This window comes from Carettochelys insculpta, chromosome 6, assembly GCF_033958435.1.
Source record: "Carettochelys insculpta isolate YL-2023 chromosome 6, ASM3395843v1, whole genome shotgun sequence".
Lineage (NCBI taxonomy): Eukaryota > Metazoa > Chordata > Testudines > Carettochelyidae > Carettochelys > Carettochelys insculpta.
Window position 1 is genome coordinate 46373307 of NC_134142.1, and position 17914 is coordinate 46391220.

The 17914-nt window shown below is 39.1% G+C and overlaps 1 protein-coding gene across 3 annotated transcripts; it reads left to right on the forward strand.

Moving 5' to 3' along the window:
- The first annotated feature begins 1384 nt into the window (after positions 1-1384).
- On the forward strand, positions 1385-17570 carry MBIP (MAP3K12 binding inhibitory protein 1). Of its 3 annotated transcripts, XR_012645923.1 has the most exons (10): positions 1385-1545; positions 6765-6884; positions 8534-8755; positions 8860-8956; positions 10418-10483; positions 13339-13491; positions 15104-15201; positions 16440-16478; positions 17020-17183; positions 17461-17570. XR_012645923.1 is itself a non-coding variant. In XM_074996832.1 (9 exons), exons 1-9 carry the CDS (start codon positions 1420-1422, stop codon positions 17122-17124), a joined length of 1026 nt encoding a protein of 341 aa, XP_074852933.1. In that variant the 5' UTR covers positions 1385-1419; the 3' UTR covers positions 17125-17564. The 3 variants fall into 3 exon arrangements, 2 of the variants coding, with proteins under 2 accessions (XP_074852933.1, XP_074852934.1); XM_074996832.1 differs by having other exon boundaries at positions 17020-17564; XM_074996833.1 differs by lacking the exon at positions 15104-15201 and having other exon boundaries at positions 17020-17564.
- Positions 17571-17914: the final 344 nt, after the last annotated feature.

Sequence of the window (17914 nt, forward strand, 5' to 3'; positions counted from 1 at the left end):
AATACTCTCCCCTGCTTCCCCGAGGCTTGGGGAAGTGACCTATCTGCTCTCTGGCCAGCAGCTGCACCTGCGTGGCTGCTGGCACAAAAGGTCAGCAGGTGGCGGGTTCCCAAATATGGGACAATTAGTCCCCTTTAAAAAACAAGGATGCCTCTTTGGCATCCCAAATATGGGACAGATGGTCAGCTTAGAAAAAGTGCATGCAGATAGGAAAGGCTGTGGAGGAGCAGGACAAGGTGCACAAAACTTTGAGGGAATGAGAAAGAAGCTGCTATGCTAAGTGAGTCTTGCTTGTGGGGAGGATGGTCGGGCTCAGGTTTATTTCCACTGGAACTCAGTAGCACATGAGGCTGACCTCTGCAACCAGCCTGAGACAAGTCACAGCTCCTGGCCATCCACACAAAATAATGCATTTATTGAGTCCAATCTAAAGGGTCTTTGAAACTGCTGTGAAAGTAACAGGTAAAGGGAGCAAGGCGTGACCCCAGGTTACAATAAAGAAATGTGGCGAGCACAGACCAGATCAAAGCAGCTGCTCCAAGGAAAAAAATCAACGCAGAATCTACCCACCACCACAAACTGTAGTCAAACCAGACAGGCAATCCACTCACTCCTCCTGCAGTCACAAACACGGAATACAAAAGATCCCAATGCCACATTGTCTATTTTGATCCAAACTGCAAAATAGGTTGGCAGTTTTCTTCTCCCCCCTCACCCTCCCCCCCGGCAAATTATTACCTTGGAAATTTATCTTAATTAAGTTGCTAAGGGCCCTGGCTGCAGAGAGAGGCTTGAAAGTGTGCCCCTGCTGTGCTTCTGTAACCCACTCCCCTAGCTGTGACTGACGGGCACATGAAGTGGCACCTAGACCACTTACATGGAGAAAGGGTGAGTCTCCCCTACAGCATCAGCTGAGCGCCCGCTGGCGTTTAGCTCACACTAGAGACTGGGGCACTAAGCTCTAGGGGTCCCGGGGGCCAGCCCGCCTGGACCACTCCACTCCAACAGGTGCAGCACAGCCCCTCTGGGCGCTGGCTCTTGAAAGCTCACGGCTTGACACGCGTCTCGGGGGCCTGCCCAGGGGTTTTGAGGCCGCTAGCTGGCAGTGCCACAGCCGCACCTGCTCCTGCCAGGCGTTGGACCCTGCCCCGGAGCTCCGGTCCCTGGGTAGGCAGAAGCATTGGAGGAGACATTGGCAGACGGCAGCTTCAGCACGGCTCCCAGCCCGCTGCCTATCACAGCAGCCTGGCCCGAGAGCGGAGCAGACGATTGGCCATCCGCCCGTCAGTCAGAAAGGTGGGCGGAAACTGACCAGGCTCTCCGCCGCACTGAGGAAGCCAGCGGGGCTCGGCCTCTCGTCATCCCAGAGCGACGGCGGCAGGAGGCGGAGGCAGGGTTCCCGTGCCCTGGCCGGGTGTCATGGCCGCCGTGGGGGAGCCCAGCCAGCGCCAGCCCGGGGCCCGCACGCCAGAGTCCCTCGCCGCCCCGGCTGCCAGGGAGGTGCTGAGCGGTGCCCTGCGCTCCCTGCCGAGGCTGGCGGGGCAGGTCAGTGAGGGCAGAGCGATGGGTGGCCGGTGCCGCAGGAGCAGCTCTGTGGGGGGTGCCGAGCCCTGGGGATAGGGGCCGGGGGGGCAGCAGAGTTACAACTAGGGATATGGTAGTGGGGAGAGCCCGGGGGGGCCCAGCGGCTGTCCAGAGAGAGGGGAGGAAAATAATAACCATAGGGAGCAGGTGGTGCGTCTAGAGGCGCGGGATAACCCAGTTTGGGTTTATTTGGTTAGAAATCGACTTTCGGCTCACAATCCAGGAGAGGCGCCTTTGGTTGGGGAGCTCCTTTCACGTGGAATTGTTTTCATGCTCATTTGGTACCTATTATAACCAGAGATCAAATATCTTGCTGCTGCTTAAGTGATGGTGTGCAGACTCTCATCGCAGCTTCATTTCATATGAACAGCCAAGCAAATGTGTTGTTCTTAGCTGTGGCTTTAAAAAGGTGACGTTTGCCTGCAATATATGTGCCTACATTTGTGAATTTACATACTAAGGAATTTTTTCCTCTATGCAGACTGTGTAGACCTTATCATACAAAGCAGGTTACTGATTGTGAGTGTTGTCCACAGATCACTGAGTAGTTCATTGCTCTCTCTCTCTTGTTTACCTATTAGAGGCAGCTTTAAATTTTGGGCTCCAAACTCTTATCCCTGGTTTAACTTCACAAACTTGAGAAATTCCATTGAGTTTAATGGAATGATGAACTCACAGGATTGGGATTTTTCAGGATCGTTTTGGATCCAGATCAAAAGTCTAAGTAGTTTTAATTTCAAGTGTTGACCACTATTTTCAAGCTTACTATTTACATTATAATACATTGTGGACAACACTCAATCAGTAACCTATTTTGTGTGACAAAATCATAGTACTGTTGAGCAGTAGTTTAATCTTAAGCTGCCCAAAAACTGAAGCCACTTCTTAAAATATGACCTAAAGAAACTTGTTTATATCCCACAGCAGCAATGTATTCAGCTTTAGACTGTTTTTTTTTTTTTTGGTGTGTGTGTAAAGTAGAGCTCAGCTATCCCTAAGTATTCCTCCATTAACCAGAATTCGTCCGTCTAGCCACTAAACGTTGTCTGACTTTTTTGGTATTGGCAAAAACAAGATATGGACAGAGAGGCATGACAAATAGGTGTTGCAGTTACAGTGCACCCCAAACAGACCAAAGCTATGGAAGCACTCAAACATGTAGGCTGTGGCCATACTACCCCTCCCTTTTGGAAGGGGCATGTAAATTATGGCCATTTGAATATGCAAATGAGGTGCTACTATGCATCTACAGCACTCCATTAGCATAATGGGAGCAGCACTAAATTTCTAAGCTGCTAACTAGACTGCTTTCAGCGCTTCCAAGCTGCGAGGACTTCAAAATACATGCCCAACTTCAAAATTCCCTTACTCCCCAAACTAATTTGGAGTAAGGGAATTTTGAAGCTGGGCACTTATTTTGAAGTGCCCACAGCTACACTTCTGGTCAGCACTTTGAAGTTAGCAGCTTCAAAATTCGTGCAGCTGCCATTATGCTAATGAAGCACTGCATATGCATGATAGCACCTCATTTGCATTTTCGAACGGCCATAATTTACAAGCCCCTTCTGAAAGGGAGAGGTAGTGTGGCCACAGCCGGAGACACTCAAAATAAAGGGTTTGAAAATAGGGGCCTTAATCTTTGTGTATCAGTTTTTCCTGATAACATTTGCCTCTCACTCTAATGAATACTGTGGGAATTGATTAATGTATATACCATGTTAGTGGAGGTTAAGTTCTAAGTGTTAGATCTATCAGGCTAGCCTTATGCAAAGGTGTTTCTTTGTATTGTGATGAATGAAGAATTATGGAAAATGCTGTCCACAACAACTGAGTGGGTGAATATAAAAGTTATGTTTTGTGACCACTGCTATATAGGTATGCTACTCTAAAGAAGTGTAATAGCAAAGAGGTAGCTGTGTTATCTGTATTCTAACAAAACAAAAATGCAGTAATGTAGCACTAGAGGAGTGTAGTTCTTTTTGTGTTTCTCAGCATGAAGGAATGTGAATCTCCCATATCAAACATGAGCCAGTATATGTACTTAATGTAAACTAGGTATGCGATGTTAAAAATGACACACACTATGTAACAGATTAAATCCTTGCACAGGTGTTATTTTAAAAATGGTTAAGCTCTGTCCCTTATCGAGCACTTCACTATTTACCTGAAGCTTAGCTACGCAGAGGGCTGCGTTTCAAATTCTGGGCCTAGTAGCACATGTGTAATAAGGTTCGCATTCTGACTTAGTAGAATTTAATGACCGTGGTTTTCTTCAAGAACAGGGTATCTTGTCTAACATTTGCGAGGGATGTCTTTTGTGATGGAGTGACTTCAAGTTACTACAAAATAGTCTAATCAGCCAATGATAGTGTAAACTGCAGAAACTACAACATTTATTTCTGTTTATCACAGTCCTTACAAGTGCTGTTAAGGCAAGAGGAAACATTATTGTGACAGACTAATTAGCTTCTTCGGTATTTTATTATTGTACTAATACATACAAATGGTGAACATTTGGATGAAGATAAAGATTTTATTCTTTAGTTTGTGACTAAAAGATAACTATGAACTAAAAAACCCAAACCTTTTCATTTACCATTTTTAACTCTTATGTTACTTCCATTCAGAAATTTTTCTGAGTTTCTGGACTTTGAACTGCCTAAATAGGAGCCCCAAAATATCAAGTGAAGCATATGACTATTTGAAAAAAAAAAGTTGATGAGGGAGTGTTGAAGAATATGCCTTTTAATCTATAATACATAGTATAAGTACTCCCATGGGTAACAGAAACTATGTAACAATATAAAAAAAAAGTGTACAGTATACTTCAAGGGAAAGATTTAACATAAATTGTGTATGCATATATGCCTGATTGGTACCAAAGATGCAGATAAATAATCTAGTGAATGAAACAAAATGTAGATAAAGTTTCACTTTCTTAGGTAAATAAAATATTCAAAATTAGATGCTTGCCAAAACATGAATTTTCCTAATACAATATATTCAGCTTAAATACAAAAAAGAATAAATATCTTGTTTCAATATCTAAAAATATTTGATGTATTGTATCAGCAGAAACAAAAGATGGAAAGCTTGAATTTGATGTGCTTGTTAGGTTTTAGAATATTGATAATGAATAAGAACTAAAATACACAGGTTCATTATTTCACTAGTTTTTCTGCCTGAATATGAATTGGCAAGTGTCCCCCCACACCTCCTCTTTTCCCACCTATTAGCTGAGAGTCTGATCTTGCACATTTACTCAAGCAGAACAGGAATGGGAATGCTTCCTGCTTAGGGATGCGGATTCAGGATCATATTATGTTTAAATATACTACTTAGTGTGGTTCTTGTTTTTACTGCAAATATGTAAAGTAGTTTAATAATTAACTTCTTTACCTCCCAATGTTTTGCTTGCACTCTGTTTGCTTTATACACATTTGATTCTCACTGTGTATGCTTTGCTCTATACGTATTTTTGCTCATTTCAGTTTTCCATTGTCTGTTCTTTTTTGAAATCCTCAAGAACTAAACGTGTATTCTGTGTTTTTTGTCTACATTTGATGCCATTAGAAGGCCTCTACTTTGTGGGGTATATTTTAAAGGTATACTGCTTCTGACGTGCAACCTCAGTCATCTTATCCATCTGTAGTCTAATTTTCTTGTTTAAAACGGCACCATTTGCAAGAATCATATTGATCAAGTTTCACAAGTATGTGAATGAATTAGGAATTCTGGACCTGATTCTGAGTGTCACATGCTGTGTCTGCAATAGACATAGAAGTTGACTGCCGAGACACAATTTTAGCTATGCCAATTGCATAGCTAAAATCAACGTATTGACAGTCGATTTCAATGTCTGTCTATAGGGAAGAAGGTTGACAGGAGTGTTTTGCCTGTCAACCTTCCTTAATTCTCACCACTCATTAGGAGTTCCGGGGTTGACTTTGACCCCAGAAAGCACTGTTCTGTGCGTGCAAAAAACGAAACCCCAGAAGATGGACCCCCAATGGGTCAGTCTTCCACGGCAGTGTGGCTGTAGGTCAAGTCATGTAATCCCTGATTATTTAAACAGGAATTCTGCCTGAGTATAGAGCTCTTCAGAGTCTCTTAATACCTCATTCAGTTGGAAAACAACCTATTTGGGTTTAGTGAGAGCTGCCATGTTCTTATTGGTTAGGATCAGGCCCCTGGAGAAAACAAGTTTTATTGAAACAAAAATAGAGGTGGAAATGAGATCATGCATTTATTTCATTACTACTTATTCATAAAAAGTGTACTATAAATTTTTATAAACATCCTTATTCATTAGAGGTTTAATGGGCTGCATGAGCAGCACAGTTTTTAAAAGCTAACTTCAATATCTAAATTATACATAATTGTTTTCACAAAGAAGTATAATCTCATGAAATTTGTTTATACAGTATAGTTTTGATTTGCAATGGTTCAGTTGCATAAAAGTTAAGCTTTGATTTTGAAATAGGTTTTATGGGATAGAGAAGCTTCCGCTGCACAAAGACTGCATTTTACTTAACCTGGAGTTTGGTAAAGTTTCTTCATATAGGCTTCTTCCAAAAATAAATGTAATTTAGATTCTTTTTAGACTAAAACTTGATCTGAGAGGGTGCTTAGCACCCTCAGCTACTAGTGGGAGTCGCAAGCACTCTGCATACCTCAGAACCAAGGTCACAGATTATTTTTACATACTGTGTATTAAACATGTTTTACCTATATTTGTTCCACTGTTTGCAAAGTAGTATACCTGTGAAACAAGAGTAGTAGTGGTTTGGTCTTGTCACTAGCTGTACCATCTAACCAACTAAAATAAAAGCAATCTAAGAAGAGACAAAATGTTTTATCGAAACAGCTGATGGACAGACTTAACAGTTGAGAGTGGTTAAGAGGCTATGTTAATCCAATAAAAGTGGCATTGGTTAACTAAAAAATATTTTTAAAAAATCAAACTTCTTGCAAGCATACACAGTAATTGATTTGGGAAATGACTATTACAATTGATGTTTCGATGCCAGACTAACATTTTTAAACCCTTCTCTCACATAAAAATGCAGCCAACAGGCTAGGAATTTTTGTTTTCTTGTAGAAATCTCATATACTTCTGTGACATTCTGTGATACAGAATAATGGTGTAATTTTTGTGATGCTTGTTTGCACTTTTGAAGCTTAACCTTGGAGATGATGTGGTGAAAATTGTAATCGATTGGAGCAAGCTTCAAAGTACATCGGCACTCCAGCCTACATCTCTCTTTAATGCACTTCAGCAACATATTTTATATTTACAGGTAAATATTTTATTGGATCCTTTAAACTTGATCAAAGAGATGAGCATTTAAATGTAGCTCGATTATATAAACTGCATAATTTCAATTGTTTTGATTTAGTATTTATGTATTTTAACTTGAGAAGAATTGCAAATTCTTTGTACATTTGGGATTCCACTACACTTCACAGGTACTCAAGCCTGTTGTCTTCCAGAGCTGTTAGAACAGTTATGGGAATAGCCTACCAGGCCACTATGGATAAGGAGATTGAACAAATGCAGCCCCATTGATTTCTAGACTTGCATTGTAAATTCAATACATTTCCATCTATGGTGGGTTGTAATTAAGCAATAAGACACGGCAGGTGTGTGTCATGCTATGATAATGATTCTATGCCTTGGGTGAGTTTTGAGGCTCATGGAGTGCTTTCAGTGGTTCAAGAAGTGGCATTATCCCAGCATGACACATCCTGGAGTGTCTTACTGCAATTAAACATATTTTCAGCATAGGTTTTAACAAGAAAGTAATTTCTTTGACATTAATGTCTCATTTTGCCAAGTAGCCAGTAACGACATATTTGTTAACTATTTGAAAGTTTTTGGCCCTATCAGAAATAGCAACTGCACTGTAATTTTGTTGTGCTTTTTGTTTGTTTGGTTTTGGTCAGTCAGTAGATGAGCAGAATTGAGCCCTTGCCGAAGAAGGCAATGATTTTAATACATTTAAGTTTTTCAACGTATCTGTTCAGTGAATGATTCCAAGTGTATTATATTTAGGGGTATGGAGTGAAATTAGAGTAATGGCAATGCTTGCTAGTCTAAGGGATAAAAAGGCATTTATGGTTTACACATATGATAAACAAAGCATAATAAAAAAATTTAAATTGAAATCTCTTTCCATTTACACATACTAACTTCATTCTTTTTCAGGAAAATTGATGGGTAGAAATTGTCGTGTTATAAGTAATCATTAATTCATAGTTTTGTTGGGGAGAAAAGATACAAAATTCAGTGGAAACTTAAATGGGGAGGGGAAATGGGTGCCTTACTTACGTGTCAGGTTTTTGTTTTTATATCTTGCATGAATATATACAGTAGAATGATAAGCATTTATTTTGCTGCTATGGATACCAGTGCTTTCTCTCATTTAATTTCATGACATAAGTAGATAATCAGCAATACCAAGAAAACCATTGATTGTTCAGTATAACGCCCTTTATATTTCATCTCTGTGTTGTTTCATGCACTTTGGGCAACTGCAGTTTCAAGTGGAGAATCTCTAGTGATGTAGTGATAAAGTAAGGGCTTTATAGAGTGAGAGCATTGGCTCTCATGTTAAGGAGGAAAAATACTAAGCCCAGTGTTCTGAGTAGGCATCTGAATGACATGTTAATTAAGTGTCACTGGTGGTAAAGGCTGAAACTCTGATTTGGCGCGTAACAGATGAGCAAACAGACAGATTTGCTCAGACACTTTGGATTTTTCCAGTTTCTCACAACAAACCTATGACAGAATGTGGTCATAAAATTTGGATGTGCTGTTTGTGTTTTTAGTTTCTTACTAGATTGATACTGTGTGGTGTGTCTTGTTATTTTAACCAGCCCATTTTAGAAATTGTAATGAGAAGCATAAGGCCATTTTGAACCCTACCAAATATCCTTTCTTGTTCAGCCTCTTTTAGAAAAACTCCAACTATTGATTAAAGAGGAAAATATAGTCCCTATTGAAGATGCAGATAAAACAGAAGGCAAGAAATTGGATACAAATTCAAAGTTATCTGATAGTACCTCAAAGACAGAAGAAAAATATGCAAGTTATGAGTCAGGAGATCTGAAAGAGGTTCACATTAATTTTGACCCAGAGGTGGTACAGATAAAAGCTGGAAAAGCAGAAGTAAGTGACCATTTTGTATAGATTAGAGAAGTGGCTTTTTTTTTTTTTTTATTTTGAATTACAACAATGAATTAGATACATGTCACCCTGTGTATTACCTGCAGATTGACAGGCGGATATCAGCCTTCATTGAGAGGAAACAAGCGGAGATCAATGAAAATAATGTCAGGGAATTTTGCAATGTTATTGATTGTAATCAAGGTAATTATCTAACCAGAGTTTAATTTTTCGAGCAATTTAAACATTTGTTTTAAAAATGAAGTTAAGGCCATTAGTATGTGTGGTGTGGAAATTACTGACTAGGCAAAACACAGAGATTACTCACCCAGTATTAATGTGCTGATCTCTCTAAATTTCATAAACTCCATATTGAGGAGGAGCTGTTACGAAATTTTAAAAATTGTGGAGTCTATGATCAGATGCCCTTATTAATGTGAAGATACTTACTTCTTGAAGTTATTGTAATTGTTGACTTAAAAATGAACACCTAAATTAAATAAGTGCAGAAGAATTGCAGGCAAAAAATGTCTTATCAATTGTATATTAAAAGTTAAACTTAGAGAAGTATACCACCCAGTTTGATTAAAAGAAAATATATTTGTTGTAACTTATTCTAATTCCTAGAGGGCTATGTTAAAAGGAAAATATAAAGAGTCTTAAGTCAAGGTGTGGTATTGGTTTTTTTTTGAAAATGTGTCCTACTTAACACTCAGTGATTCGATCCAGAACAAAACAATTGTAGAAGTGTTTTGTAGAGTTTTATGTATGAATAAGGAATGAAGTACTGCAGTTTTCCCATGTCCTCTAGTATCTTCCCAGTATCTGTTAACCCACATTAGCACATAAGTAACTGTTGGCATGTTATACTTTTAATCTCAAAGATTATTCTTTTTATAACTTTAAGAGTTGGAATGAGCAGAGAATGCTATAAATCTAGACAAATTCAGAAATATTAAAGGTTTAATAGGCTGTGCATAAGAGGTACTAGATGATAAAATGCCACTTTAAGTTGTATTAGTAACCATACATACAGAAGAGCTAATGATAAAATTTCCCTATTTATGCTCATTATATTATAAAACATTAGTGTAGCTAAGAACATGGAAAAGAATAAATGCAAATGCTAGAGTATGATGAGAGGGAATAAGACATGATCTCTGTTTTGGGGTGTGGATCTTTAAGATTTACAAGCTATAATACTACTATTAATAATGAATAATAGCGACAAGCTATAAGACATGGAAAGCGGAAGAAGATCACAGATAAGGAGCCCACTCTACAACAGGAGTGATTCATGAAAGAAACTAGCTTTAAGGAGGTAAGAATGGATATTGGCAGAAAGATCAAAGACCAAATCTTAAGTAGGGGTTAAAAGAGAAGGAGGAAGCAATAAGTGGAAGTTATGGAGAAACATGTGGACCAAAGGAATGAGGGCAGTTAGAACACAAGTAAATTGGAACAAAGCATGGTTCTAATCCTGCAACTATTTACACATGTAAATAATTTTTCACAGGTTAATAGTCCTGTTGAGTTCAGTGGACTGACTTGCATGTAAGTGTTCGTATGACTGGTGCCCAGATCCTTCATACATTGTAGGTGGAAGAATTTAAATTTACAGATTTGCACTTAAGGTCTCTCTCTTTTTTTTTTTTAATTTCTTAGAGAACAGTTGTGCCAGAACAGATGCAGTTTTCACACCTTATCCTGGATTTAAAAGTCATGTAAAAGGTAAGTAGTCATGTAAAGGATAAGTAGTAATTCATTTATCGTTCTTTTTCCTTCAAATGTATTAGTCACAATGAATACTGTCCAGGTGGGGACAATGCCAGATCAAATGTTTAACTGAAATTTCTACATTTTTCTATAGGTTTATATATTTTTGTACAGTATATATTTTGTTTATTATAAAATATCATGGGAATGTATTGATTTTAAATCTATTAAACAATTTTTAATCATTTCCCCCTGCAAAGTTTCTATCCCAAACCCAGCAATACACTGCTACTACATAAGAATCTAAAGGTGTGTTTTACCAGAAGAAAAGATAAACTTGTCTTCTTCGTATGAGATTAAAAATTGGAAAAAAAAACCTCCAAAACTGAAAAACACCAAACGGCATAGGTGCAAAATGCAAGACTTATTTACATTTAACAGTCTTAATTGGTGTTAATAATCTAGCTAAGGAATTGGATTTTTTTAAATTATCCACGTCTCGTATTGAGATGGAAAGCAATCCCACCATAAGTTATAATTATAGAATTATTATGCTACAGGGTTTTACATTTTCTTCATTATCACAGGGATTGCTCAGGTTTTCAGTGCACCTTCACTTGCTGCTGATTGGGTATTGCCAGATGAGGAAAAAGATTGCTCCAGCCATCCTGAGTGGAAGGTGTTAATTTCCCCATTCAGCTCCTTGGCCAGTGTTGTGGGAAGTCTTAAATCCTTGCCATGTCCTCCCAGTACTGCTCTAATAATGGAGTGGATACAGCAGCAATCCATGGGAGGGGGCAACTCAGGAAGCAAGATTCCCTCCCACCCCTCATGCACCCACCCATCCCCTAAAAGCCCTCTCAAAAGTGGGGAAAACTGGAGAAAAACAGGAAAAAATGGTACATAAAATAATCCTTTTGTTCTCTGTTTAGGGAATTATATGCCCCCTATCACTGCAGTATCTGAACACTTAACAATCTTTAACATATTAATTCTCTCAGAACTCTAGTAGGTAGGGAAATACTACTGTCTATACACAAAGGCTATGTCTATATGGCACGCTGCTGGTGGCAGGGTTATGGAAATGAGGGCACTCAGCAATACAAATGGCCACTCATTTGCATAGTTGTGTGCCTCATTTGCACAGGCGCATGAGATCACTGTCCTGGCAGAGGCTTCTGTCATCACAAAACAAGCCATGTATGTGAACAGGGTTCTGTCAACCAAAACCCTCCTTGTCGACAGACCTTTATTTCTCATTTTTTTTCAGGGACAAGGATCTGTCAACAAAGGGGGTTTTTACTGACGGAACCCATCTACATGGCTTGTTATGTGATGCCGGAAGCCTGTGCTGGGACAGCGATCTCATGCAACTATGCAAATGAGGTGTGCAACTTTGCAAATGAGAAGTCATTTGCATTGTCGAGTGTCCTCATTTGTCTGACCCAGCTGGCAGCCGCGTGCTGTGTAGACATAGCTAAAGAGGCTAAGTGGTTTGCCAAAAGTCACATGGGAAGCATGAAAGAGCAGGGAGTTGAACTGAGATCTCCCAAGTGCTGAAATTTAGTGTGCGTAAATGTGCCTGATGAGTGCTGTCTAGACACACATAACACACACACTTTTATGGTGGTATTTAAAAAAAGTTTTATTTCTAACCTTCCCGAACATTGAAATTCTACCTGTGCTACCCACTCAATCATCCTTTCAGAAAAAATCTACAATAATAGATTATCTTTATTGGTTGAAAAGTTTAACCATTTCAGGCTTTATCGTGCCAGAAGAAAGATGGGAGAAATGAGACTGAGTTAAGGTCCTTTCTTTTTTTTCAAACCTGAGACTCTTAGTTTTATGTATTACAGCTTATCTTAAATTGCACAATACTATAGAAGATGTTGCCCAGATTCATACTGCTCGGACCTCTCGATAGGTCAAAACCAGCACATTTATTTGCATCTAAAAATAATTAGAAACAAAGACAATGCAGACTGGCACACACTTTTAATATGCTCTGGCATGAAATGCTCAGTAATCCTACAGCAGTACGCTGCACCATCCGGGTTCCTGAATGGTGTTCAGCTATAGCCACATACGCATAACTTACTGCACTATGCTGTGCTATTGTTCTGGATTTTGCAACAAAGGTGGATCAAGAGATTCTGACCTGTTTAGGGGCTGGGGGGGGAAGCATTTTTGTCTACATCTGAGCATCCAGAAGCAGAGAAGGAGCCAATCTGACCCACAAGTTGGAAATGCAAATAAAAAAAAATTGATAATTTCCTTGCTAATATTTCTGCTGATTTTTTTTCTGGTTATTTCTCCCCGTAGGATCTACATGTTAACATAATCGTAGTTGTAATGCTTCCCCTAATGTTAGGTCATGTTTTTTTTCTTAATTTTTTTTCTCTCCACCCACACTAGATCTGGCCAATCACTGAGTTAGATTGGATGTTTTATTTGTTTTTCAGCCACTAATCTAACTATTGCTGCTATTGAGATTAGAAGCTAAAAGACAAAACTTCATTCAGCACATTCTTGAATGTTTGCCACATGGAAGTGTGAAGAGAAATTGCCATTTACTTAAAAAGAAATTAAAACTCTCAGGTTTTATCCATACCTAATATATTGCCTAACCAATAACTTTAAGAACTACATTTTATTGAACCGCTAGTCTTAAATGTTTGTGGGACATTAGCTTGATTATCACAGTGAAAGGTGTTTTTGTTTGTTTTTTTTTAAAGTACGGTAGTTTTACTATTTGAGATTAAAATATTTTCATTCAGTGAAAATGATTTAAATGAAGAGCATTCTTGATGCGAGAAGGACTGACTGTTTGAATATATATATAGTAATGTTGTAACCTCTTAACTTAGTTTCTAGAGTTGTGAATACCTATGGTCCTCAGACTAGATCTGAAGGAACACACGGGTCCACTCATAAAGCAAATATCCTCCTTCGTGACTGTGGGAACCAAGCAGTAGAGGAAAGACTGCAAAACATTGAAGCTCACTTACGGTTACAAACAGGTATGTACTACATTTTTAATTATGTAATGTATTCATACTATAATTATCACTAATATTGTATAGTTGTCAAGTTTCAGGTTCAGTCTGACTGTGGATTGAATGCTTTTCAGCACATCACTGTAAGAGGTGGCAGAATTTTCTTTCTAGGATCAGGGCACATGAATCACTGCTAGGTGAGGCCAGAGCTCTCAATCTCAACTCAGTTCCTGTCCACGTCAGCTCATCTGCTGGCTTAGTTAACCATCCTGGGAAAAGACTCCAATTCATCTTTCTTCCCTCCCAGCAACTCCATAGGAAGTCTCAAGCTGACAAAGGCCACCTGCCCTTTGTCATGTAGAAGCTGCCTTCTCATCTTGCATGCTTTTTATGTGATCAGTTCCGTTTTGTACGGGGAGGAGACAGCTGAGTTGTAGGCCAAGATGCTGTGGTAAAATCAGAAGAAACAGCACAATATTCCCCCTTTTCTTCTGTCCTGCCCTCCCCACAGTGCATGTAAGCAAGCACCACGACATTTGTCGTCTCACTTTCAGTAGTGAATTTCCTCCAGCACAGTCCTACATATCAGTGTTGGACCCATTGGTCACCAGTTACCACTTGCTCCCTACTAACGGCTGTTAACTGACTCATTTGAAATGGTGATGGTGCGTGTTGCACTACCACATGGGATTATAGGTTTCCCCATAATCAGCAGAATGGTGGCATATGAAGAGCTTGCTAATGCCTACTTGCACATGGGCAGCCATTTGAAGGAACAGAAGATAGGTGAATAGAGTAAAAATGCATGCTACGAGCTAAAACTAACCGGAATGGATTTGCCTTTTCAAATGTTACTACCATAAGTCTCCTGTAACCCTTCTATGGTATTTTGTTTGGTTGGTTTTTTAGAAAAATCTGGATGCAACATGCATTAAAAGTAAATTACATTTCCTTAGGTTTAACTGTTGTCAATTTTCAAAATCATTGCTCCAAGGCTACAAGGGAGTTAAAACTACAGTGTTTCAAAAACACAATTTATCTAGTCTCCACTAGTTCTGCAGAACTTACTTCCACTAAAAAAAAATTTCTGGCCTGGTGTGTGGCAAGATATCTTTCAAATGTCACCTGATGGTTGGAGGGGGGAAAACTCGAGTCAGTGCACTAGTTAATGTGACTGCTGCTGTCAAAACCCAGCTAGCAACTGTTTCATGTTCCTGCCTCTCTGTGAAGCAGTAAACTGGAGCCTAAACCTGAAGCACCAAACAGAACACTAGAGGAAGGGTAAAGAAGCCGAGACTCCCATTCTGTGTCTGCAGAGGAGAAAAGTGGCAACTCATGTTCCTCCTCTTAAGTACAGAGGATGGAATTTTAAATTTACTTCACAATGGAGGCAGATGAATAAGCTTCTATGCAGGGCCCAGAGACAGCATCTTAGTAGAAATTTCACCTGCATTTCTTCTGGCAACTGAGTAGGGCTTGGGTCCTCAGCAGATCATATTGGTTACCTTTCCCCCTACTTCCCTACCCATCTTTTTCATCTCAGTTTCTGGCTGGTGAATTATGAAGTTTAAGCCTATAATGATATTAGTTATTCAGAAGGTTTCCTGATTCTTCCTATGGGGACTGTTACATCTAGGTGGTCCAGTTCCTAGAGATATTTATCAGAGAATTAAAAAGCTTGAGGATAAAATTCTTGAGTTGGAAGGACTTTCCCCTGAATATTTTCAATCTGTGGTAAGTAGTTGTCTCTCATTTCCATTATTCAGCACACTTACATGTGCTTGGGTGTTTTTTGTGATCTTCTCTGGGTTCCAGCACATGTTTGGATGGAATTTATACTAGCAGTGATACACCTAGTAATAGGTCAATGACTAAAATAGCAGTAGTATATTAGTACTGTATCTGCCCAAATGTTCGCATCATTTATATTAGCAATGGGAGACATTAGAAGAACTAGTATGGAGAAGGCCTCAGCCCAAATTTAAAATTACCCTATTGCCACTGGAGGCAACCTTCATTTAGGAAAAGCTTGGGGTAGATGGGCTGTGCAGCATAAAGAAGTTTGAACAGCTTCTGTCTGTGATTGGGAAGAACAGATTGATTTTTTTTTTTTTTTGCCTAGGATTTTTCCAACCCCTAAAATTCACTTAATTGAAGAGGATTTCTTGGTATCTATGGCATAATGGTCCATGTTCCCTTCAGGGTTTGGAAGACTTTCTCCTATATCAGTAGAGCTCTGCACAGATACAAATTCCTAGGAGGAGAACATGGTATCTCTGCTTCCAGCAGCCAGTGCACCATGTCAGCTGCTCCTCCAGGCTGTACTGCCTCCCAGCAGGCTTTTATGATCCCAGATAGGAGATACAGCTGCATGGAAGGGCTGAAAGTGGTACAGCTGCATGACCAGAAGAAGTTGCTGGCACAGGGCTCTGGCTCCTGGAAGCAGCAGCACCATGTTCTTCTTTGGCCATTGTAGTCCCCTGGAGTGGAGCCCTGTAGTTAAGCAGGTACCACTTTCTATTTGCAGATATCCACATCCATTAATAGACATTTGTATCTGCACAGGGCTCTATGTATAAGTGATATAATAACGCTTGTAGCTTCTAGGCTCTAGGGAAACCTACATGAATGCTATATTATCAGTGGTGGATTAGGCACAGGATCTGTGCCCAGGGGCCCTGGAAAAATGAGTGTCTCCACACCCCAACAAGCACTCCTGCTTGGGGGCAGGGTCCAAAGCATGACGTCTTGCTGTGCTCTGCCCACTCCTGCTAGGGAGCAGAGTCAGAGCATGGTGACTGCTCTTGCTGGGAAGCAGCTCCTGTGTCTTAATCCCCACCAGGAGTGCTGGGTGAGGTATTGGAGAAAGCTGGGGGAACTGCAAGTGGAAGGGGTGAGGAGACCCACATGGCCCCACAAAACTATAATCTGCATCTTAATATTAAGTCTGTGGTTAATTTTATTCGTTTTAGAATTTTTCTGGCAAAAGGAGGAAAGTGCAGCCACCCCATGTAAGTGTCATTATCTTTTGCTTATCTTAATTTATTAAATACATGGAACTTCACTGTAATTATATGTTTTTGGCAAATATTGTTAAAGTGCCAGAGTAATTGCTTTATATTTGTAGTTAGCAATACGTTGGGTTACTGAGTTCCCTTCAAATACCAGTTCTTCATCTGGGAGAGCGTACATTTGATTCAATGCCCAAATTTTGAAAATATTGCAGTAGAAAAATCTGTCAAATGATAGTGAGTGGCTATTTTTTGAGAAGTTGGATAGTTAAACTAAACTAGGTTTAATGGTTGATAAAAGCTAAACAACCGTTCTTTGTCAAATAAAAGTCAAATATTTAGGTTTTTTTTAACACTGCTAAATTGAGGTAGGTGCAAGATCACTGTAAGCAACTCTGCAGCTTTCAAATAAATTTCTGAATGTATTTTTGTGTTAGGACTAAGATGTTCGGTATGGAATGACTTTCCTGTAGTAAAACGTGAAGTTGTGCTTGAACAATTTAGCAATTCCTGTGTCAATTATTTATTTTTTTAAAAACAGAAGTATTCATTGGCTGAACTTGATGAGAAGATCAATGCACTTAAACAAGCATTGCTGAGAAAAACAAATGAAGCAAAGTCCAAGGAGGTTGATGATCTTCTTTGATGAAATTTCATCTTGTTTTAACTTTTACTTACGAGTACTCTTCACTTGGGATGACTTTGGTAATGAAAATGAATCATACATAAACTCTCTCACTTAGATGTTTTCGTAAACTTACTTTTAATTTTATAACAAGTATTGTCCCAAAATGTATTATTACATTTCCTAGGTTGTTTCTTTAAAATGATGAATGCTTTGGAAGTAGCATTCTAAAAATCTGTTCCCTTCTGTTGTAAAGGAGGATGTGCATTATTATTTAGCTGTGAAAAACTGCTAATTTAATTGTGCAGAACCTGTATTTCATCTGTGTTTTTGTTTTTGTGTTTTTTCCTGGATCAGGGAAATATCTTTTGAATAGTGGTACTCAAGAAGTCTACCTTAACTGAAGTGTCAGTGTTTGTGTAAGTAACTTACATAATTCGATGAAATAAAACAAAATACCAACGTAAGTCTGAGTGGATTTTTTTAATAGAAAACGAAAGTGTCATAAAATCCAGAATACGCACAAGAGGAGTAAATTGTGGTTGGTTTCTTTTTCATTTTCTCCTGCGCTTCAGAAATGCATACAACCATATGTTGCTGGACATGAAGATATGATTACAGATAGGGATTGCATCCATTTTTCAATAGTCCTGTAAAATCTGACTGCAATTAGCTAAACAAGGTTAAACCTTTTACAGCATTTTCTGTATGAGATGTTAACCCATTAACTAATTTTTAAACACATTTTTAAATTTTCCCTAATCTAGACCAAGCCAGTCACTTAATAAAGTGACTAAATTTATGTAGGCAG

Excerpts from the sequence above, each read along its gene's own strand:
- MBIP (XM_074996832.1), top strand. The coding sequence starts at position 1,420 with ATGGCCGCCGTGGGGGAGCCCAGCCAGCGCCAGCCCGGGGCCCGCACG. Across the intron at positions 13,492-15,103 it reads TCACTTACGGTTACAAACAG|GTGGTCCAGTTCCTAGAGAT; the intron begins GTATGTACTACA and ends TGTTACATCTAG. Across the intron at positions 15,202-16,439 it reads CTGAATATTTTCAATCTGTG|AATTTTTCTGGCAAAAGGAG; the intron begins GTAAGTAGTTGT and ends TATTCGTTTTAG.